Source organism: Podarcis bocagei (genome assembly GCF_964188305.1).
Source record: "Podarcis bocagei genome assembly, chromosome: 10".
Classification (NCBI taxonomy): domain Eukaryota; kingdom Metazoa; phylum Chordata; class Lepidosauria; order Squamata; family Lacertidae; genus Podarcis; species Podarcis bocagei.
This window is the reverse complement of record NC_138135.1, coordinates 51,871,155-51,894,336: the sequence shown is the minus strand read 5'-3', so window position 1 is coordinate 51,894,336 and position 23,182 is coordinate 51,871,155. Positions and strand designations below refer to the sequence as shown.

The window sequence follows — 23,182 nt, the reverse complement described above, 5'->3', positions numbered from 1 at the left end:
TCCTCAATGAGGCTAAACCTAGATTCACAAAATGTTTAGGGCAGGCATGTCCAAAGTCTGTTACAAGGGCCTAATCCGGCCCTCCGGTTGGTTTAATCCGGCCCCTGTGGCAGTTTATTTCCTGGGATAAAATCCAAAAAAAAAACCTCAACAACTTCAATCCTAAGAAAAGGTTAACAACTTTGGTCAGCCCTTCACTTCATCAAATCTGGCCCTCTTTGAAAAAAGTTTGGACACCACTGGTTTAGGGGTATGTGTACCCCTGCACCCCCCCGAAAAAAGCACTGAATAAGACTAAAATTCAACACTAAGCATGGTGTGTACAGAACACCACACCAGAAGAGAGACAGAAAGTAAAACTCAGGTTCCTTCTGGCTTATTATTATAGTCAGCATGACCTTAATTGAAAGAGACAAGAGAACTAGTTCAAACCAGCTTCCCTGAAGGTATAACCCAAACATTCATGACCCTTCTGCCTGCTTCTCTCACACAGAGAAGCTTCTAGTAGCTTCTGGAATCCTCTTGTATTAATCAGAAATAGGGAAGATCTCCACACATCAGATCAATTCTTTCTGCACTAAGAAATGCAAACTGACATTGTGCAAGTGGAACGAGAGCACTGGATATAAACCCGTGTTGGGAACTATACCTATTACCGCTTTTGTTCTTGGTACTAAACAGTACAAGAGCACCTCAGTCAGCCTCTAGGTCTTGGTCACTGTCATGGATCAGAGAGCTCCAGGCAGTCTCTGTGATGCCCCAGGACCAATTGCAGATATATTTCAAATTGGACTGAAGATTGGAGCCCAGGTCAAAATGTTAGGGTGACCAGCCATGCATTGCCCCAAAAGAATACACACATCATAAGGCGGGGGAGATTTGCACAAGCAGAACGACATATTGAGCTATGAATCCATAGCTCAGAATATCCCCTTGGTTGGGGAACTGAAGCAGTTTGTCACCCAGCTTCTTGCTGAAGTTGAGTAATTACATGCTTAGACAGGCAAAGAGAAGCTGTCAGTTTGACTGGGATTAAAACCTCACATGGCAGTGGGCTGCAGAGAGGACTGGGAAGGAGACTGAAAGGGAGGCCGTAGGGTAGCAATGGAATGATCAGATATGCTTGTGTGTCTTTAAGCAAGCGCACAATACAGGTGTACCCCCACTGATATGGAGGTTACGTTCCAGGCCCCTGCGTACATAAGCGAAGATCAGGCGGGAGGGGGGCATCTTCTTTAAAAAGATTCTAAATGCCCATTTCCCCCCTGCTCTTCACTTCTCTGTGCTTTTCTCTTTCCACACAACTCTCTCAACTAGAGTTGCAAGCTGGCTAGGGCTAAAAACTGCCAAACACTGCAGTAAAAATAGAAATTACATAGTTTGAATAGGGTACTACCCTCAGTTTATCAATCTAGGACACCAGCCACAGAGAGAGCTGCCCTGCTGAGTTCTAAGAGGTAAAGCAGGTGAAAGGAGCTTATAGCAACTTTTAAAATCCTGAAACTTCATTGTACCTTTAAATTGGGCCTTTTAGAAGACCAGCAGCAGTTAGAGAAGAGACTGTGATTTTGAATTGGACAGGTGTGTTTTTTTAAGGCATAGCAGTGAGCGTGGATAAATTTGCTTCAATCACCGAGGGAAAAAAACCATGTTTCATTTAAAAAAGTTATATTGAAGATGCTCGCTCCCCATTAACTGGTATTTCAGTTTGCAGTATGCTATGAGAGAGCAGAGGAAAGCTCATTATGGATTTTTAGGAAAGAGACTAAAAATAAGACAGCAGGTATATTTGATTGGGATGTGGGTGGTGCTGTGGGTTAAACCACAGAGCCTAGGGGTTGTTGATCAGGTCGGCGGTTCAAATCCCTGCGACGGGGTGAGCTCCCTTTGCTTGGTCCCAGCTCCTGCCAACCTAGCAGTTCGAAAGCACGTCAAAGTGGAAGTAGATAAATAGGTACCACTCAGGCAGGAAGGTAAACGGCGTTTCCATGCACTGCTCTGGTTCGCCAGGAACGGCTTAGTCATGCTGGCCACATGACCTGGAAGCTGTACGCCGGCTCCCTTGGCCAATAAAGCGAGATGAGCGCCGCAACCCCAGAGTCGGCCACGACTGGACCTAATGGTCAGGGGTCCCTTTACCTATATTTGATTAATCTATGGCACAACCTACATTTTTTATGAATTGTTCCGTTCATCGCTCATCATAACGGATGCTGTGGGAACATGTGTGAAGTTCATAACACTTTGAATTACACAACATCAGCATTCACACACATCAATTCAGGTAGAAGCTGCTTCTCTGTGCTGATATTGCCCGTGTCTGATGTGTGTGCATGCACAAGTCTGTTTGTGAAGATCACAACTACATTTGGCATTTTGTGGGGTAAGAAAGGGTACATGTTTAATGAATAAACTGGAGGTGGGAGAGAAGAGTGTCAGTAGTGAACTAAGGTATTTTTAGACTCAGAGTTCTAACCAGTAGTTCCCAAACTAGTCATGATGGCTCTGCTCTGCTTCCATGGTCAGAGGTAGTATGAGTCTTTGTTCTCATCAAGAAAGAACAGAGTTGGTGTTTCTTTTTGTTTTGTTTTGTTACATTCAAGATCAATTCAATGATGGGGTTCTGCAGAAGATAACAAGCATAAATTGTCTTTAAAAACCAGACCTCAAGATTATAATATGCCAAGGCAATTGAGATTAATAACAAACATTCTTGCTGTTTTTACTGGATAACTCACAATGGTTTTGGAAGACAGTCAAACCAAACTCTCATTATTGCTTGTCACCAAAGAAAACAATACAGTCCAAGCAAATCAGAATTTGGGTCTCTCATGACATTTCTTGGAACAGTTCAAATAGAACTAGTGTCCCTATGAACCAAGGGATGAGTAATGTCCTGTTCTCTATTCCAGGGATAGGTTGTCTACTTAAGCATTTACTAAATTATAGGAGTGGCATTTTCAAATATGAATTCATATTTACAGCCAGCCAACATTTAAATGAAACGAACAGCTGTGATTTTGAATATCAAGCCTCTTTTGCTCAATTGAAGAGATAGTTTTATTGAAAAAATCCCATAATTTGGTCTTAAGTGCTCATTTTTCAGCATTAGTTTAACTGATGCTCATTGTAGCATTTGATACACATGCTGAATAGTCTGAAAATTCCTGTTCTAGAGGATAAGGTACAGCGTGCAATGTCTACAAAGTGGCAATGAAAACAAATTCATTTGTTCTACCTATAAAACCTGCATTCGCTGTGATTTCTTTTTAATGGGCTGTCGCTATTTACTTGGTTAACTGCTGGAGGTTTAGAATTTTGAATAACCAGGAAGCCAAACATTTATTTCCACAGGGACCAATTCCATCCAGTTGTTTTCTGAAGAATAATGCATATGTTAGGGGCAATGCAAGCCATTAATGGGCACAGAAATTGCCCACTGTGCATTTAAACAGCAGGAAAGATCTACTGTCTTAATGCCCCAAATGTTGGTCTCCTAGATGCACACCTGGAGATGTGGGGGAAATGATGAGGATGCTGAAGTAAATGGACTCTCAGCCTGAGTAGCAGGGCTTTTTTTTCCAGAACCTGCTCTTTCTGGCTGACTTTAGATGGCCAAATGTGTTTTTAAAAGGCTTTGAACTTTGTTACAATTCATTCAGGCTACAATATGTAATGTGCTTTATTTTTAGATTTGAACCTGATTCAAGTGGATAGGTTAGAAATCAATGTAGCAAGACCTTGGTAATTATTTTTTAAATGAGCAGATGTCATAAAACAAATGTGTCAAGAAAAAATAGTGTGTTTATATAATGCTATTGTCAAAATGTTTAATTGACAACTATCTAGCACCACGAATACACCTAATGTTATTGAAGAATATACAGAAATATACATCCTTCATTTGATTCCAGTAATTAACACCAGTGAAATGCAAAATAACCAGTTTTAAACTCTTAGTAAGGGTGGGTGTTTGAAGAGGTAAAAGGGTGATTAACTCATGTGATATACATATAGTCTCAGAAAGAAGAGACTGACAAAGCCAAAACAATGATTGATGAATCCTTAGGAGAAAAATGTTCATTGTTAGTAACTGAAATGGGGAGAGAGGCAAGGTGGCAAGTGGTTGTAAATAATCAGATTTTCACCCATCTGCACCTGAAAAATCTGACAAGAGGTATCAACATTGAAATCTGTAATCATACACAACAGTTTCAGAATCCTGGAATTAAATGTCTGTTTATTGATAAGAACAGAAATACACAAATATTTTAAAACAGCAAATGAATACATACAACGCAAAATTTATAAAATATTTTAACAGCTCATTGTCAGCCTTGATTCTACAATATGATCAAAAGGAGTTTAAAATAGGTTCAGTCGTGCTAAATCTTATGAGGTACCCTGCTGGACCGGAAGACACACATTTACCTTTTCCACATAAATGCTTCTTTTTCACAGGCTTGGCTCCAAAGCGCAGTGCATGGAGCGGTAAATGTAAAACCAGCCTTTCCTCTCTCTTCGCTATCCAGGAAACTACTATTGAAAGTGCGGAGACTTTCCAAAGAAACATGTGATGTGGCATGGGGGGACCAAACAATCCTCATGCGCAAGTGGAAGGTACTTTGAATCCTCCTAGATGGGAGTCTCACTGATCATCCGAAGGCAAGTGTCTTCCCAAAACAGTGCAGAATCAGCTGTACTTCTATGTGGACACAAAAAGGTATTTGCCTTAAATACCGTATCTTGTCTTGAGCAGTTTAACGGAAGACTCTTTCAATCCTGACTGCTCCAAATGACCAAATAACGAATGTGCAGCTATAAGAAAAGAGAGATTAGTGCATTTCTTAAGCCTTTTAATCAGCTCATATATATATATTCTCTGCATGAGACTGCCTGGCAAGTGGCTGGTGAAGAGAAGCGAAGGGCTTTCACAGTATGGGAGGCTTCAAAATGTTCTTTATCAGCTGCAGGGCAGGCTAACAAAGGCAGAGGTGCAGAGAGGAGAAAATCAGGTTCTGTGCTGCTTTGTGACTTTTTAATATGTTCCTCTGAGTAGTTTACAGTGTTGTCCACAGGTATTACTGCAAGCTGGGCGAAAGCTAAGAGTAGCAAACAAACAATGCTACAGTATACAGTTGTACCTTGGATCACAAACACCCTGGAACTCGGACGTTTTGTCTTCCGAATGCTGCAAACCTGGAAGTGACTGTTCTGGTTTGCGAACGTTCTTTTGGAACCCGAATGTCTGACAGGGCTTCCGCGGCTTCTGATTGGCTGCAGGAGCTTCCAGCCAATCGGAAGCCGCAATTTAGTTTTTGAAGGTACGACTGTAAACCACTGCTTGTATTGGCCATGTTGCCAAGTGGGTTGAGAGAGTAGACTATAACAATCATGTAGTTTACTGCTATGGGGGCCCTGCAGCAGAATTCACTGTTAATACTGCAGGTGAGAGGTGACTGATTTGGATTTCTAATACCTAATACTGCCCCCTCATATCTTTTAGATTGCAGAAAAAGCTAAAACTACTTCCAATTGTCTCACTCTGACCACCTCTGAGACCAAATCAGCACTTGTATTCCACAGACTTGCATAAAGACTGGTTGCACTTCTAAAATGTTCTAAACTTAAGAGAAAATAAATTTTGCACATGAAGTAAGACACAGGTTGGAGCAGGAACTCCTGCCTCTGATGCAACAATTGTTTTTTAAGCTCCAAAAGAAAGAACTGCAACATTGTTCTTTGGGACCCAATTTGCAATATTTTATTTATATTGGGTTGCTAAATATTAGCAGGAGCTTTAAGATTCCTCAGAGAGAGGGAGAAATCCAGTCACTTTCCATTTCCATTTTATACTAACCCAACAGCAGCACCAGAAGCCCAAGCTACCTAATTTTGGTTTTAGGTTTTGCTGGGGTGGGGGGAGCAGGTGATGAAAATTATTTTCTCAAACAATGATGCTGGATAGAATCTCTCTCTCTCTCTCAAAAAAAGCGAAACAACACTTTCAGGATTTTGTTGCAGCAACCAAACTGTGCAATTAGCACGCCCATCTCTAAACCTACCAACTACTAGATTCTATTAGTGACCCATGGTTTCATTTTATTTACCTTTTTTCTCTGAATCAGACATAAACATTACTGCCATATCAAATCTTTTTGATTCAGACAGCTTCTGCAGAATTTCTAAGATGAGTGAAGGTTCTTCTTTCCTGTGTGAGAGGGAAACATTAACATACACCTATAAACAACTTCTTTTGATTGGATAATTTCATGACATGTATATGGCATTATCAAACTCAAGTAAAAAGTGAAAAACAGAATGCATGGATAAAATTAGTCAAGTATTAAAAACAATTTATATAAGCAAACACTACAACAAGCTACAAATCAGATATGATTGCCAATAATCTGATAATTTTGACATATCCAGAAAAGCAACTTGATGACCTTATGTTCCTATGGGCATCCAAAATAAGAATATTTTGTAGAAAATATCCTGAAACTGCTCTCGTTTAAGGTGCAACTGTGGTATTTCATTTTGTTCAAAGTAGCATAGCAGCAATCATTTTCACATAAGAAAAGTTTCCCATGCTGAACATCATTCCAGACTGTTTTCATGATAATGGATGTATTTTGTGTACTTGCCTCCTACCAACATTACATTAAATTGATAGTCATCTAATCCAAATTTCCTTGTTTCTGAGGAACTTGATCTTATCTTGCCAGCACTCCTTCAACTCCCCCTTTCTGTGTGTGCAGCATTAATACAGGGTCTTACTAATAATACTAATAGTAATACACATGCTGTGCTTTCTCATAAGCACATCAAAACGACTAAGTTCGTACTGCTCAGTGGTAGGGGACATGCTTTGGTTCTATATGACTCAAAGCTCAGTTCTTGGCATCACCGTTAAAAGGTCAAGATATTCTAGAATATTGATTTCACTTGAAACGAACCACGTGTTTTATGCATAAGCAGCTAAGAAAAAATGAGCAAGCATGGTGACAAAGTTCCACAAATCTTAACTAGACTTGGTACAGTCATTATCTCTGGCACATACAGAGGATTTGTATAATCTAGTTTTGATCTTCACACTATGCTTCAGAGACATTCTGAGTGTCTTAAGAGCATAGTGCAAAGCCAGACACTGCATTTCCCATTAACCTAGAATCTGGGCAGAAGGTGCTGACTTTTTGGCATTGCGCTGTGCCTCCAAAGTCAACAATGAGATGTTTCCTCTGCACTCAAGTTACATGGATGGATAGACGGGAGAGTCTCATGTTAGACTTTGCACCACTCTTCAGAGGCATGGTATGATGTCAGAACAAGTGAAAGAACAATTGTTAAGATGCCCATATATTTATTGACCATTGTATTGTGAGTCAACTCTGGATTTTCATCCAAATATTCTGACAGGTAAGCATTGAAGTGTTCCAGCTCTAAGCAACACTTTGCTGCTGATTTTTTTCTTACTTTCCCCAAAATTGCTTTGTAAAATATCATTTCTCTTACAGATTATTCAAGCGACACTAATTCCAAGTACTGGCATATTGCTAGTATCGGGCAGAACAACAAGCAGCCAGAAATATGCTCTGGAAAACAGGAAAATTGCTTTTCAGCCAGGAAATGAGTCCAGCTGTTCAATTTACCATCTAAAAATCCATGAACTGAAAAACTTACCCAGTATAAAAATCCTGTAGAATTTTCAAAATTTGGCTAAATACATCTGGATCCAAGGATTTTTGGAACAGATTAGGATAAAGTGAAGGATCAATTTGCTTTGAGAAAACAAAAGAAAAAGAAAAACAAAGCAGGCATTACACACTATCAGAATTCATGTTCTTGCACAGTGCCTATAGAAACAAAAGCTTGTGAGGTGTGAGGAGGTCGTGGAAATTAGTGAAAGAAAGATAAGATATTGAAAATGGACTGTGTTATAAATGGTTTTTGTTTTGTTTTGTTAGTTGTATGTTAGTGTTTTGCAGTTTTGTTTTGTTTTGTTTTTGTTTTTGTATTGTATTATTGTATGTTTTTTCTTTTTTGGTTTTTGTAGTGTTGTGTTCAATTTGTTGGAAAACTAAATAATATTATTATTAAAAAAAATGAAAAAAATATATAGAAACAAAAGCTTGACTGGAAAGGAATCAAATCAATTAAAACGTTTTATTATACCAGCAGTTTTAAAACTGTTCTAGGGAACAATGGATTTCCTTGGGAGTTTATCATGGTTCTCCAATGAGAGTGATAGTAATGGTGGAACACGCCTCCTTGATGTACAGCTTGCTCCTTTCAATACTGACTGCCCCTCTCCCCATACTGGGCAGCATCAGGGAATGTTGGATTTGTTCTCAAGGTCTCTCAGTTCATACGAAGTGACAGTGAGGCTCCCAGGACCAGTATGAATGGAATGTGTGGCCTAGAACATGCTGTAAGATCCTGTGACAGCGTACAGAGACTGTGAAAGGGGAGACCTAGGATTCACAGTCTGCTGCTTAGCGCAGCAGCAAGCACCTTGGACCAGATGTTCTCTCTCAGCTTTACCTACTTCAAAGGGTTATAATGAAAATCAGGGGGTGGGGAGAAAAGAACCTAAGGTCCTTGGAGGAAGAGCAGGATTCAAGGTAATCAACATATGGTCAGAGGATCTTCTACTGTCTTGCTGATGTGGAAAGAGTTCTCTGAAGGTTAAGGGTTTTAAGACTCCTATACCACAGATAGCTCTATAAGTATATGCAGTTTAATAAGCACTTTCAGTATAACTGATGCATGCAATCCTACAGATGGAGAGAATTTCCCGAAGTTACATAAGAAATCCTGTCTTTCCCCTCCAAAAGTACCTCTGATTATACAGATACAGATACAGACACACACACACACAGAGAGAGAGAGAGAGAGACAGATTGATTATCCAGGCATGCACATTGCCAGCAAATATCGGCAGAAGAGAGCAGCAGGGGCTGAGTTTGGTTGAACAAAAGGAGGCAGCTGACTTCCTGCTTCCTTTCAGTCCAAGATCGCTAAGTGGAAAATGGGTGTCCAACTCAATTCTACCCAGATCCATTTTAAAGAACTGCCTTCTCTTTAGCTTAGCACAAGGGCTACAGAGACTCACAGGAAAAAGGAACACACTTGGTTCTAATACTACAGTGGAAGGTTGAGTCCTGAAGCCAAGTGGAGTGTCAGCACTCAAATGAAGCACCTATGATGGTTTTAGGGCTGCTGGTGAAAGAGAGGAAGGCCACTCCAAATCCTTAAATAAACTTGAGGCTGCACAGCCAGCACTGGAGCTCCCCTCTCCTCCTGCTATTACCCCAAAAAACCCTGTATGGGACGCCCCACACTGGACACGATGGAATTGGCTTTGGAGACAGCTGCAACCTCTTTGCATGAACTGACTGAAACAGTGAGGCTGCTCAACACATCCCTGAAGCTTCAATCAGAAAAAACTTTCCCTAAAGGTACTATTCATGGACAACAACAACAAATATGTAATGAAATAAACTAAATAAATCACAAGTTGGTAATTGCTTTATCCTAAAGAAAGGTATTAAGAAAGACTGCACTGTAAAGTTACACAACTTGGTAGAAACCATACTTAGCTATGAAGAAGCTTACCTTCAAGTATGCGTATAATTTATCTGGGTAACCTTTTAATTTTCTGAAATCTGATTCCAGCTGAAAAGAATTCACAGGAACTGGAGGCACAGGGAATGTAAATGCGGGGAGAAGTGTTTGTTTTTCTGTCTTAGTTTGTTTTTTCATAGCACAAGACTGAGACGGAGATGATGGTTTCTCTTTCACGGTGCTTTTGCTGACAGGTCTAAAACATTTAAGGCAGACATGAAGTGGATGATTACCTAGCCTCTATTTGGAGACAGGTTTTACAAAACACGGTTATATTTATTCAAACCAATCTTCAAAATTGGTTCCAGAGTGATTCACACAATTAAAGAGTCCCATCAATAAGACACATGTTAACAACAATTGGCAGACAAAACAGAACTATCAGCAAAACATTCAGAATTCCTAAAACTTAAATGCCAGTGAACAGAAAGATTTTCTTGCACCTGACACCTAAAAGAGAACATCAGCACCAAGTGAGCCTCCTTACAGAAGGTATGTCAAAAACGGTGTGTCAAAACTGAGAAGGCCCTCTCTCTGGTTGTCATTTTTTTCAACTTTGACAAAGAGGGAAGAGTAGGAAGGGCCTCTCTCAGCTGTTGATCTGAGAGTCCAAGCTATGGAGAAGGCACTGATTCTGATACTTGGTCCCAACCCATTTATGACTCCCTGATTTAGAGTACAGGACTCTGTACAGTAGTGATTGATCTCTCTGAGTTTGCGCAGGAGTCCCAAGAAAGTCTGACTGAAATGAAATGGAAACATTATAGCAATTCCTGATTCAACGTATGTAATTTTTACATAGTCCAGGCAGGTGTGCACTTCCACAATGAACTTTGTCTCCTCCCACAGCAGCCCTCTGCTGCCCCCCCAAAAGAAAAGTGGATCTGGAATATTGGGGGACCCTCTGGGGCATATTTGGGGGGGCACATAGAGGACTGCAGATAGAAGATGATAAATTTCAAGTTCACTCTGCAAGTGCATTACCATTGTGCAAGCTGGAGAACATAACTGGATGTCACCTTGAAGCTGCACCTGGCCGTTCATCACCAGGTTAAAAGAAAACAAAAAATCCAGAATGATGGTAGAGACTCCCTTTAACAGATCAGAATCTGTTCTAGTAAAGGACAAGGTCAGGAAAAGACATAATGTAAGATTCAGTCTATCTCAATCATGCAAAAAGCTTGCATATAATTGATATATGTGCATTATTGGTGACACTTCATTGGATGTTGTCAAAATGAATTCTGTTCTAACACTAATCCCCACTAAGTAGATTGCGTAGAAAACTGCACAATCTTGTGCAACGTACATTTTCAAAGCCTAATCTTGCAAACAATAGCAACAATATTGGAATACATGATTAAGACTATATACATCAACAGTACTATTTACACTTGATCTGACATACATTTTAGATTTACTTGCAATGTTTAAAGGGTAAAAATGCTTCAACAATCGTGCAACAAAGTTGGTTATGAATATAAAAGTTCAGAACTAGAGATTTACTTAATACCAAATGCTAATGCACCAAATATTTAACGGTACATTTAATTTGTTGAGGAAAAAAGTGGTAAGAAACAACAATTCTTTAAGCCCATAGTGCTCTGAATATTTTAAACACCAAAAGGGATTTTCACAACTAGAAAAGTAAAGCCTTTCCCTATAAAATTTCATAATGTGAAAGGGAAAAAAAATGTCAATTGTACAAACCCTCTCAACACTGATTACAGTGTAGCCATTTGCTCTCCTGTAATTTATCTGTCATTCCATTTGGCATATATTCAAGGGTTGGAACTTTGCTACAGGAATAAAATGTTTACTGTATACTATATATAGCAGGCATGTCCAAAGTCCATTTTGGGGGTCTAATCCGGCCCATGCAGTTTATTTCCTGGGGTAAAATCCTAAAAAAAACCTCAACAACTTCAATCCTAATATAAGCTCAACAACTCCTAAAATATATGAGGGGAAAGCTATAAACTCTTCTATTTGTGTACTTACATAACATGTATTAGACCTGAAAAAACAGCCTTGTAGTTTTACTTTTAAGATTCATTCAAAAGGACATGCACACTGTTAAGCCACCATGGTTTTTAGCATCAACTGTCTTGAGCTAAAATTATCCTAACCTTTATGTAACTAAAAGAGCTGATAAAAATCATTACCAAAGTTCCCATTTGTTTATTCCGTTCATAAGGCCTCCGACCCCCATTACAATATGGGTCAATTCACAACTCATAGTAGGCTAATAGTTAATAGTTTATTGTGAACATGTTTGTTTGGAGCAAAACAAACCACTAGTTCATATTTAATACTAAAACCAGTACTTACTCTATGGTTACAGAATCTCCGATTTCTTCTATTTTCAACAGCTTTGCTTTGGGAGTATCAGCTGAAGAAAAACAATCTTTGCTTGGATTCTGTGCAGATGCTGAGGTATGTGTTGCTTCTACACTTGCAGAAACAGACTGTTTAGGTTGCGGATTTGGGGTAGCCACCAAATTTGCGGTCAGAATCTCACCATCCACTTCTTCAATGATTATTCTTCTCAAGGGTTTCTAAACCGAACAGAACCATGCAGGGAGTTAGTTACAGCGGTTTTAACATACCTGTGAACAACTGGGTGCATTCTCAAAGCTTACCTGTGCCTGCCATAGCAAATATGAAAATCCCGATACTAAGAAGTTGTTTGTGGCATAAAACTTTTGTAGGCAATCACAGAAAGACACACTCACCCTTTTAGTACACACACACAGCAACGGAATTTGCCTCCTATCAATTGATCTCGCCCCAAATGTGTATGGCAGTATTTACAAGACCACCTCTACCCTTTGTGGAAATTTCTCTTGATTTCATACCAGCAAACATCCTGCCTGTAACTTCCCTTCCTGAACAAACTGATCCTCTTCTTTACAACACTTCAAGCCTGCACAAGTTTGCCCTGCTCACACTAACCCCATCCTCAGGGTAAAAACACCTGATACCCTCATCATTTATACTTACTTTTGATCTAAGATGCAACGGTTTATCAATAGGTTTCACTAGATTTTGTACTTCTGTTTCCTTTTGTGATAGTCCAGGACATTCCGTGCCTGTCCACAGCCCTTTTGCAATTGATTCCTTTAAAAGATTAGTAAATAACCATCCATGAAAATCGGAATGATTTATAACTCAGAAAAATACTCAAAGTAATTTAAGGAAGTAACTAGGGAGATACTGAAGTACAACACACTTACATTCTTAAGTTTCATTATTTCATTTACTGCTTGCTTATTTCCAGGTTCCAGCTTCAAAACAGTTTCAAAATCTGATGAAGTTACATCAAGAAACACCAATTTAATGTAATGATAATTGGTTTTAACACTTAATTTACACGTATTTATCTGCAATTGTTAAGACATGATCCATTATCAAACGTTAACCATTTGGAAGTCCCACTGAATCCAACTGGTCTCCCAAAGAAGACTTTCCCCACTATAATAAACGTGATTTCCATGACTACGGCATGCTCAAGTATCTAATTATTAATGAACTACTGAAATGCAATAACAGTAACAGTAACATTATTTATTAAAATGTAAGCTACTGTGAATGATATTTTGCACTCAGAGCAATAGCAAGGAAATGGGAACTAAGCAATTTTCATTCTCTCTTTCAGTGCAAAATAGCTTTACTTCTTTTGAAGCAGCAGTACCAGCCGTGACTCCAATGAAGCAGGATGCAAGGCCCAATTTCAAATAGCAAATTGATTAGATTCTCAATTAGCAATTTAGACAGGGTCCAGATTCTGCCACATCTCCTTCAATGCGAGAGTCTCCTTATGGAAATAAAATTAAGTTTCAGTGCTATTCCCTGGGCAAAGGTTAAGTGGGTAGGAGCACATCCATGTTCCCCTTTACAGTGGCCCAACTATATCAGGCAAACATAGCAGCTCAGAAAATCTAGGTGTTAAAAAACCCCAGTTACTTTTTGCCCAGGTTTTGCTGCTATCATACTAGATTGTTGTTGGTGGACTGGGGCTGTTGCACTGAGAAATTATGATTGAGCAAAAACTTCATCAAAAGATAACAACAATCACACATCCATTAAAAATCCCACCTTGCATAGCTTCTTTTAGCTTTCCCAGTGCAGCTCTCGCTGTCCCTCTTCTGGCATAAGCTTTTGAGTAGGAGGAATCTAGTAATACAGCTTGAGTACAATCTTCCTCTGCCTCTTCATATCTTATCATCAAGAGAAAACATTTAAAAGAATTACTTAGTAGTGCAGATCCCATCAGATATTGTTTCTTAGAGTCTACAGTCACTCCAACAAATTCTGACCAAAGTTTGCATATCTATGTCACATGTGAGCAAATATGAGAATTATATGCTACTAGAAGCTGTGTAATTCTATCTCTAGAGCTGAACAGACCTTTCGCAATGTGATTACATTAAAGAAGTGCTTGGATTAAAAACCAATTATGTTGCCTAAATTTAAACTTTATGTGACCGTTATTTGGAAAGTTCAAAAACATTTAGTTGAATATGTTACAAACTTATAGCAGAGTTGCTCTCTGGTCTTGACAACGTAACAGCTACAGTACCAATCTGAACCTGAGCAGAGCTTTCCAAACTTTTCATGTTGATGACACAATTTTAGACATGCATCATTTCATGACAGAGTAATCCAATTTTTCTAGCAAACTGGAGGTTAAACTAACCTCTTTCCAGCCCCGGGAGGAGTGAGGGGAGCGTTCACGTGACACACCTACACACTGCAGCTGACACACTAATGTGTTGTGACACAGTTTGGAAAGCTCTGCTCTAAAGGAATACTTTATTCTACTTCACTGGTTGAATATTAAAACTTGATGAATAAAATGCAATGAGAATGGGTGAGGAGATCGTAGCTCTGAATTCCTCCATTAAGTCATTCTTGTAATATATGAAAGTAGTGCTTACATTAGCCACTTGCTTATGTACACAAGTTTTAATTTCACTCAAAAAAACATTTTCAAATCAGTTCGGTGAAGTGCAAAACAGCATTAGACCAACCCAAGCTATGACATAATCTCCACTATGGGAACAAAATGTTCTTGTGGGAACAAAATGTTGTGTTGTACTGTTTATGTTATATGAAAATTAATTAAGATTGTTTTTTAATAGATATGATGAGAGTGCAATTAGTAAAAAGCTGTGCTTATGAATATGTATTTTAAAAAAGATTTCAAAAGACAGAATTGATTTAAATGCTAAGAAAATACACAGATCATGCGGAATTGCAAGTTCAAGAGCACACACTTTTGAATTTTCAGGTAGGCCATAGCTCTGTTGGCTGGAAGAAGCGCATTGGTGCCATCTGCTGCTATTCCACGTGTGTAGCATTCTATTGCTATTTCATATTTCCCTTCTTTGAAATAGCCATTTCCCTGTGATATTTGGGGAAGAGAAACAGTGTAAACATCAACAATTGCATCTTCATACAAGTGAGCAACACTTCAAAAATTAAGACTTTATTCAATATCTCACACACTCCTGCATGTGAAAGAAGAGAATAGAAGTAGTGATAGGGTATGCTTTTTCAGACAGCAATGCAGATTTCAGAATGTCTGGCATATGACAACACAATACAATCATATAGCAGCTGGGCCAGGGCTGGAGCTACATCAGAATAATGTAAATCTAGTGTTTTAACACTTGGTCGCTTTAAAAAAACCACACAACTAACTAAACACTAGACACTTATTCCATTTGTCACAGACGTGGGTTCCAGTTCTGCATGGTGCTGAACTGTGCAAAAAGGCCTCCACAATGCAATGAATTCTGAACCACTATAAAATTCCACCACAACTCCCACAACTATCTTGAACATTATATGTTCTATTTACCAAATCTTTTTCTGCCATAGCCTTTTGCTTTAGCTGCTCCTCCTCAGTTTGTTTCTGTTCTGTTATTTCAGTGTTGGTAAAGACATCTGATTCTTCAGTTTGGAAGCCTTCTTTCGACAGGAGAGCCTAATATAAGACATAAGACATGCAAAACATTTATACTACATAGCAAAAAATAAAATCATGTTCATTGGGCAAATTTAAATTATTTACCTGTTCGATTTTCCTAAGTTCAGTTTTTGCTTCAAAGTTGTCTGAATCCAACTCCAAAACCTTTTCGTAATCTGACAGCAGGACATGAAAATATACATTAATAGGGTGAAAAGCACGAACCTTTAGGAAAAATGTAAGTTACGGCTTGCTAATCGTATCAGCAGTGCTTCCTGTATAGGAAATGCACTGACATACCTCACTTAAAAAGCAAAACAAGTAAATAGTTCTCAAAGTAACCTCCCAAAAGTTTAATAGCATTATTACCCAACTACATAAACTAGAAGATAACATGAAACACATTTATAGTTCATCAATAGGTATCACAGTCTCTAGACTTCATTTTGAGGGAAGATGGAAAACAGATCTCATCACATTTCAGAATACTGTTAGTCTCCAACAGTTTGTAATTACATTTCAACCTGGGCGATTTTCAACATCAGCAAACATGAATCTAAGACAATATTGTTATATCTGCAAAATGACCTTTTTTAAAAAAAGTCATTTCTCCAATGTAATTTTTCTTACAGACACTTACTAAAGAAGGGGAACAAATATAAGAAGTTTCTTCCAAGATTATACAAACCAATAATGTCCAGTGACATTTGAGATACAGCATATTTTACTTAAAATTAATAATATATGGGTGTTTCCCAGAATCTTGTTCAATTGAGAAGTTTCTCAGAATGCTGTATACATTAATTAATTGGCTGAACTCTTCCATTCATGCTTCAGAGACAAGGCAAATTGAAGAATTAATGCTGAAATTGGTATATTGGTAGGTCAATCCATAAATCAAAAAGTTATTTATCTAGAGCAGGCATGTGGGGAACCTTTGGCCCTGCATATGTTGTTGAACTACAACTCCCATCAGCCCCAGCAAGCATGGTTAATGGCCTGGGATGAAATGAGTTGTGGCTGAGCAATGTCTTTGACAGCCAAAATGAATGAGTATTAAACATACAGAAACAGAAAATCCAACATACCTTCTTTAGCACCGTCAAAATTTTGCAAAGCAAAGCGAGCGGCTCCTCTTCTGGCATAAGCCTTTGTATAATTTTTGTTTAGGGCAAGTGCTAAGTTACAATCAGATTCAGCCACAGAATACCTGCAACAATATTGTAGGTTTGTCATCCCAAATGCATATTCCTTAAAAGCATGCAAACAGAAACCCATGCAATTCACAGAAATGTGGGTATGAACACTTCTAAAGTTGCACTGGTGCTGAATTGGGGAAGACTGTCAGCTATATTATACCCTTCAGTGTATTCTGTCCCCCACTGTATGACAGGGCAGCCACAGCATGCGACTCCGATGTTTCCTACCACCCCCCTTCAAGGAGTCAATGCTCATAAAATGGGACTACTTCAGAAATGTTTGCCTCTGCACTTTCAGGATGCTGAGCATCAGCCAGCTTCTGATAAGGCACTAATTTCCCATGTTCTTTGTTAATTAATCTGTCAAATGGCAAACTGAAATGGTTGAGCATTGACAGGTTTAAAGCCAAAACAAGGCTACTGAAAAAGAAGAGAGGGAGAGCTGAATGCTTAAGGAAATCCTGAAATACCAAAGTATCCAAAACAAACCTTACTTTTTCAGTCGGAAAAAAGCAGATGATCTGTTTGTGGGCAAAACAGGATTGTAAGGATCTGCATTCATTCCTTTTGTGTAACATTCAATTGCAGCATCATAATTTCCTTGCTTAAAATAATTATTACCCTGTTAAACAAAATATAGTGATCAGTGATGTGAATATACTTCAAACTGATTCCTCCCCCCCACCCAATGTTACTTTTCTTGTATCTTGGGAATTGTGTTTGCCAGCTTTCAGGATTTTGTGGCCCACGTTCAACCAAATTCAGATGGAACCCTTGAAAAAGAGCTCAGCAAGACTCACGTGCATCCTACACCATGGCTTATTTTGAAGATAAAATGAGGAAATGAATATAAATGCAAATAAATAATATAATAAAATTTTGGGAAGAGGGCACATCTCTCTAGCCCCAATTCACACTTCTGTTTATAAATGACTTCCGTAACCACAAATTCTAGCAGTTTTCAGACCTCACTTTCGATCACACAACCTGCACTGGGAGATAAGAGTTGAGCAGGACGGAAGAGTGTGACTGTCACCAATTTTCCAAAACATCTATAGCTTTTACCAGGTTGGGTTTCCTTCTTGTTGTTTTTACAGAAAATGGAACATGATTTAAAGTAAGTAAATACCACAATTCCGAACTGCCTATCTCAAGAAGATCATCAACATAACAAAAGGAGATCAAATCACCATGCAGCCCATAACATGTCTTAAAATAATTAGATAAGGAATGAGTCACGGTAAAATATCCAAAAATGTCTGGAGTTAATCTCTTGGTTTCAAGGTTTAATCTGAAGGTACATCCTAAAGGGTGTTAGGAGAAAACAAAAATGTCCCTCATTCTGAAAGACCAAAATAACCTTTTCTTTCTCAGCAAGAGCCTTTTCTGTGTCTATGTGTATTCCATCTTCTTCAGAATCTGATTCTAGAGACACTGAATCATGGGTGCTATCTTCCTTATCAAGTTCTTCAAGTATCTTATCCTGAAATGACACACATTTGAAGAAAATTACAAATTAAAAAATTAAAGGGTGAATAAACAAAGTAGTAAAAAACAGTGAATGTCTTATTAAATATTAGTTATATCACTAACATTCATCCACGTATTTCACCCAACTCCTATCCAACAAGCTAAAGCAAACTGTCTTTTCACTTTTTAAATAAAGATTTCCGTTATCAGAGCTAAAGTAATATCACAAAATGGAGTAACTGCTTCTGAAAGTAAATTTTTTCTGCCCAATGCCATTTCAGAAGGAATGTTAGAAATGAATTTCTGGGAAGTATTTTTTTGAAATTCCACTTTGGAGTGGACAAGGTCATCTGTCATTACCGGCCTTCATGGACTGATAAGGGAGAGAGCTTTGAGCACTTGTTTATACAGCTGGGTTTTGGCTCAAGAGCTCAAGTTACAGCATTTTAGAAATGCTCCCTTGGAAAAGGGAAAAAGTGGATTATGGGCCCCTGCACAGAAACCCATTCCTTCAAATTAAGCCTGAATACTTAAGCTAATTTAGTTCTACTGACTGTTGTATAATTGACAGCCTGTTTATACATACACTGAATGAGGTGGTAGAATTTGGGTCTGTACCACTTCAGAGTGTGGGAAAAGGAGTGATGTCATATTTTGGATTACTTCTCCATATTAAAAACTTACTTTAGCCTCTCCACAATGTGCTCACTAAATGTGAAATAAATGCTTTACATGAAAGCAGACCACCACCCCCGGCACACCCACCCTTCCTGAAGTCTGTAGCGTCACATGTTACAACTAGAAATCTACAACATTTTTCTACAGTATATAGAATGCTCTAAGACAACCAAGAAATACATTTTCTTGTGACTAAATCTGCCTTTGGTGAAATTTACTTTAGCTAAAATCTTAGGCTAGGGTACAAGAATGTAATCTGGACAACGGTGCTCCTGTGCAACATCTATTCGTTTTAATTGGATAAGCACAGATCAGAAATGTTAATTAATCTACGTCCATCTTAATTATCTCATGAATTAGACTACATTCTAATAAAACATACAGACAATACGTTTCACTAATAAACTGTAATATTCTTTAGTTGAACCTTTGGAGGTATTTGAGTTTTGTTTCAGTGCTGGCTAGTCATGGTAACCCATGCTCTAGTGACCTCCCATTTGGATTACTGCAATGCACTCGCTATGGGGCTACCCTTGAAAAGGGTCCAGAAGCTACAGCTAGTGATAGATATTACTGCCAGATTATTGACTGAGGCAGTAAGATGGGATCACCTATCCTAAAAGCTCTGCACTAGCCACTTGTATAATACCAGATGTGATTCAAAGTAGTGATGGATTACAGATCTTGGGGCTCTGCTTGAGGTCCCCAACAATATTTAGGATGAAGAGATGTGCAGAAGGGCATTCGCTATGGTAGGTCCCTGAATCTGGAATGATTTTTCCAATGTTTCCCATTGTTGGGCTTCAGATACCAAATGAAAACAGTTACCTTTGCCTTGGCCTTTCCAGTTTTACAAATAAGAGGTGTTCTATTGAGCAACACATGTATTTCCGTTTTAAATAATTTGCTACAAGTTTTTTTAAAAAAATGTATATATGTTTTATGGTTCTTTTATCATTATTTTGTTCACATGGTTGCTTTACATTGCCCTGGGCTCTTCCTAAGTAAGATAAAGGTGTAAATTTAATAAAAAAAAGATGTTTGAATTTGTAATTGTATTTTTAAAATTTCATAGCATGCTTTAATGTTACATACTTAAATCCCACAAAACAAAACTCTGTATTTTTCCTAGCATTTTAATAACTAGATTCAGCTTACCACATCAAGCTTCCCCCATGCCTCATAATCGTAAGATTTTATCTTATTCTTTTTATTTTCTTCAGTAGTTTTCTTAGAGATGGCTTTAACTTTGTTTTTCTTCCTTTTCTTATAAGCTTCATTTCGAATTGGTGGTAAATCCTAAATATCAGAAAAGGTTGCTATTCAGTATCAGAAAACTTAATAAATTGATTTGCCCTTTTCTAGTTCCCATAGTACACAAGCAGATTTATTGGCCATTGATGAGGATGTATATTCCCAAATGCACTAAAGGAAGACTCATCCAGGTATGCGACCCACTTAAACAATCTCTATGCTCTGTGTAGTTCCATTCTTCCCCTGCTGACAAAGGGATCTCTTCTCTCAGAGAAAGTAGCTGTGAATGGCAAGGGAGCTGCTTAAGCTGGGGAAACAATTGCAATATTACATATGATTCTATCTTGAAAAGAATGGCACTATGCATAGTTTGTTGAAAGTTATGACCTAAATGTTTCAGAGTTTACAAAGAGTCTCCTTTTGCTTTGTAAAAGAGGAAACCTAAGTATATGACTTCCCGCCAAACAAACATGCTAAGCACAAAATGGCAAAAACTACATCGGTAATACAAGTGATTTATTTGTAGTTTCACTTGAAATTTAAAAAGGACATATTTCTACTTGTAAGCATCCGTCAATCCTAGTATCAGATAACTTAATTTACCTTGACTGGAACTCCACTCTGTTGCCGTAAATTGCAATCCTTTTCTTTAATATCCTTTTCCCAATTTTCTAATTCTTTCACAAAATCTTGCAACTCTTCTGCATTTTGTCTTATTTGCATCTGTAACTCTATTGCTTTATTTGGTGAAGTCATCTGGTAATTAAAAGGTTTTGGGAAATGTCAGGCTACTAACAAACATTTGCAGATACTAGATGAAGGAAAAAAAAGAATAGAGAAAAGTATTGATGTCCTTAAGTACTGAAACAAGCAACGTCTTCTGATGATACGATAAATTTAGTGGGGAAAACCAGGCTACTATCATTCTAAAAGCCCCTAAAAAAATAATGAAACTAGACTGAATTATACAGAGCCACAGCAAATTAGACCATTAAACATATGCCCAGTCCACTAACATGCAAAGTTAGGGGGGGTCTTATTTTCACAATAAAACCATCATGTGGCAGAGATGTACTAAACCAGGGGTCAGTAACCCGTGGCTCCAGAGCCGCATGTGGCTCTTTTACACCTTTGCCACAGCTCCGGGGCGGATACTAGCGAGGGGAGGAGGCGCATTGTGCGCCCCGACACTCCCCACTGTGGCGGGCGCTGTACTGGCTGTGACGTCGCATGGGGGCGGTGCGTGCGTTAGTCACGCACCGTCCCGTCACCTTCCCGCCCGCCCACTACATTGTAAGGGGCATGTACGCTGGTCACTGTTTTGAAGGGGAGTGAAGAACACACACACAAAAAAGGTAACTTGTTAATTTAACGTTTATTTCAATGAGGAGGAGTAATTCTGAGGGGTCAAACAAAGAATAAAAAAGTGACAAAAAAGTTATTTTTATAATGACGAGTTTTGCGGCTCCCAGTTTTTTTTCCTTTGGAAACGGGTCCAAGTGGTTCTTTTTGTCTTAAAGGTTGCAGACCCCTGTACTAAACCCACCCCTCTATTGCATTGCACCTTGAGTACTCCACACACTTTTCTTCTTTCCTAAGCTACAAATGGTGAAAACTGCCAAAGCCCCTTAAAATACCAACACCAATGACTTTTCAGTGCCAATTAAAAACCCACCTATGCTATCAAGCCTTTCTTTCAGGGTGGGGGAAGTCAACCATCTGGCCAGATTTTGATCCATAATTATTGCTGCTCTTGCTGTGACTTTATTGTCCCGATTATTATTATTATTACAATCACCATCATCATTTGTATACTGCCCTATAGTATACCCTATATCCACAGGTCCCATTTGTTTACTTTTTTTGCTCATAGTTGTTTTGGCCAGAGTTTATAGTGATGTATCATTTCAATGAAGGGTGAGGCAGAAATGTTTCAATAAATAAATAAATAAATAAATAACAAAATGAATCATTGCAGGGTGGCAAGGAACTGCTCTCTCTGCAGATGCTCACCTGGTGCCGTTGCTATGTATCTTTAGGTGCCAGGCAAAAACACAGTTTTTAAAGCAGGCAACTTTAGCTTTTAACGGCCTATATGGCCTTTTGGAGTGGGCAGGAAGTTTTAATGTATACACCCCCGGCTTTAATGCATGCATGGTTTTCCTTTTGGGTGAGCTCCTCTGGCAAAACAGCGCCCAACAAGTAAATTAAATAGTGCCCTTGGACCAAACTATTCTTTTACTTTCTTTTTTCAAACTGCAGAGGTCAGGCCACCCCTCCTTCTGTATACAGGAATAGAGACACGTGTTCAGAGACACGTGTTCAGCACCACGTAACAGTTCGGTCTTCAGCAACAGCGCTAGGCCCCCAGGGACAGGCTTGGAGGCGATGTTCCCCTCACTAAATTCATGGCGAAGTTCGTTATAACGATACGACAGCTACGCGTAAGACGATGGGAGTCTGACAGAAAACTCCCTGGGAAATTACCTCAGAGTCAAACCGAACAGTGAACGTGAGAATGGCGCGATCTTGTTTGTTGTGTCCGCCCCCCCGGTTTCAAGGGGCCTCTCGAAGGCCCCGGCCCTCAGACTGCCACAGGGGAGCCTTCCCCGGGCCAGAGACCTCGCCGCCGGCCGGCCCCGAGACTCCCTCCCTCAGGCAGCCGCCCCACCTGTCAATCGACGGCGCCCACAGCCTCCTCACCTGCGCGGAGTTTGGTCCCGCCTTTTCGCGCTCCCCAGCCGTCACTCCGAGCGCCGCGCTCCTTTCCCAGAATCCCGCGCGCCACAGAGCAGTGACGCAAAACTCCCCTTGCGGAAAAAAAGGTATTTCTGTGGTAACCATAGAAAGGACCCTCGGCCTTATCTGGCGCCTGCGCGGTTTGGTTTGCCTGCTGCCTCTAGTGCCATGGATACCGTCTGATTCCCCTCCCCTCTTCATTTCCGCCTTCCCGCCGCCTCCTCGCTCCGCTCGGTGATTG

The 23,182-nt window shown here is 39.3% G+C and overlaps 1 protein-coding gene across 5 annotated transcripts; it reads right to left on the bottom strand.

Annotated features, from left to right (window-relative positions):
* Window positions 1–4,223: 4,223 nt before the first annotated feature.
* On the bottom strand, window positions 4,224–23,150 carry RPAP3 (RNA polymerase II associated protein 3). 5 transcript variants are annotated; one of them, XM_081211575.1, is made up of 17 exons: window positions 22,906–23,150; window positions 20,806–20,958; window positions 20,107–20,247; window positions 18,161–18,283; window positions 17,295–17,422; window positions 16,690–16,811; window positions 15,707–15,777; window positions 15,494–15,619; window positions 14,907–15,034; window positions 13,726–13,847; window positions 12,864–12,934; window positions 12,631–12,747; window positions 11,959–12,185; window positions 9,619–9,823; window positions 7,684–7,781; window positions 6,111–6,211; window positions 4,224–4,818 (listed from the first exon to the last, which is right to left on the bottom strand). In XM_081211575.1, exons 1-17 carry the CDS (start codon window positions 23,140–23,142, stop codon window positions 4,733–4,735), a joined length of 2,256 nt encoding a protein of 751 aa, XP_081067701.1. In that variant the 5' UTR covers window positions 23,143–23,150; the 3' UTR covers window positions 4,224–4,732. The 5 variants fall into 5 exon arrangements, with proteins under 5 accessions (XP_081067701.1, XP_081067702.1, XP_081067704.1 ...); XM_081211576.1 differs by having other exon boundaries at window positions 20,806–21,013; window positions 22,906–23,024; XM_081211578.1 differs by having other exon boundaries at window positions 22,874–22,968.
* Window positions 23,151–23,182: the final 32 nt, after the last annotated feature.

Excerpts from the sequence above, each read along its gene's own strand:
- RPAP3 (XM_081211575.1), bottom strand. The coding sequence starts at position 23,142 with ATGAAGAGGGGAGGGGAATCAGACGGTATCCATGGCACTAGAGGCAGC. Across the intron at positions 13,848-14,906 it reads GCCTACCTGAAAATTCAAAA|ATATGAAGAGGCAGAGGAAG; the intron begins GTGTGTGCTCTT and ends CTTGATGATAAG. Across the intron at positions 12,935-13,725 it reads GCTAAAAGAAGCTATGCAAG|ATTTTGAAACTGTTTTGAAG; the intron begins GTGGGATTTTTA and ends TAACTTCATCAG.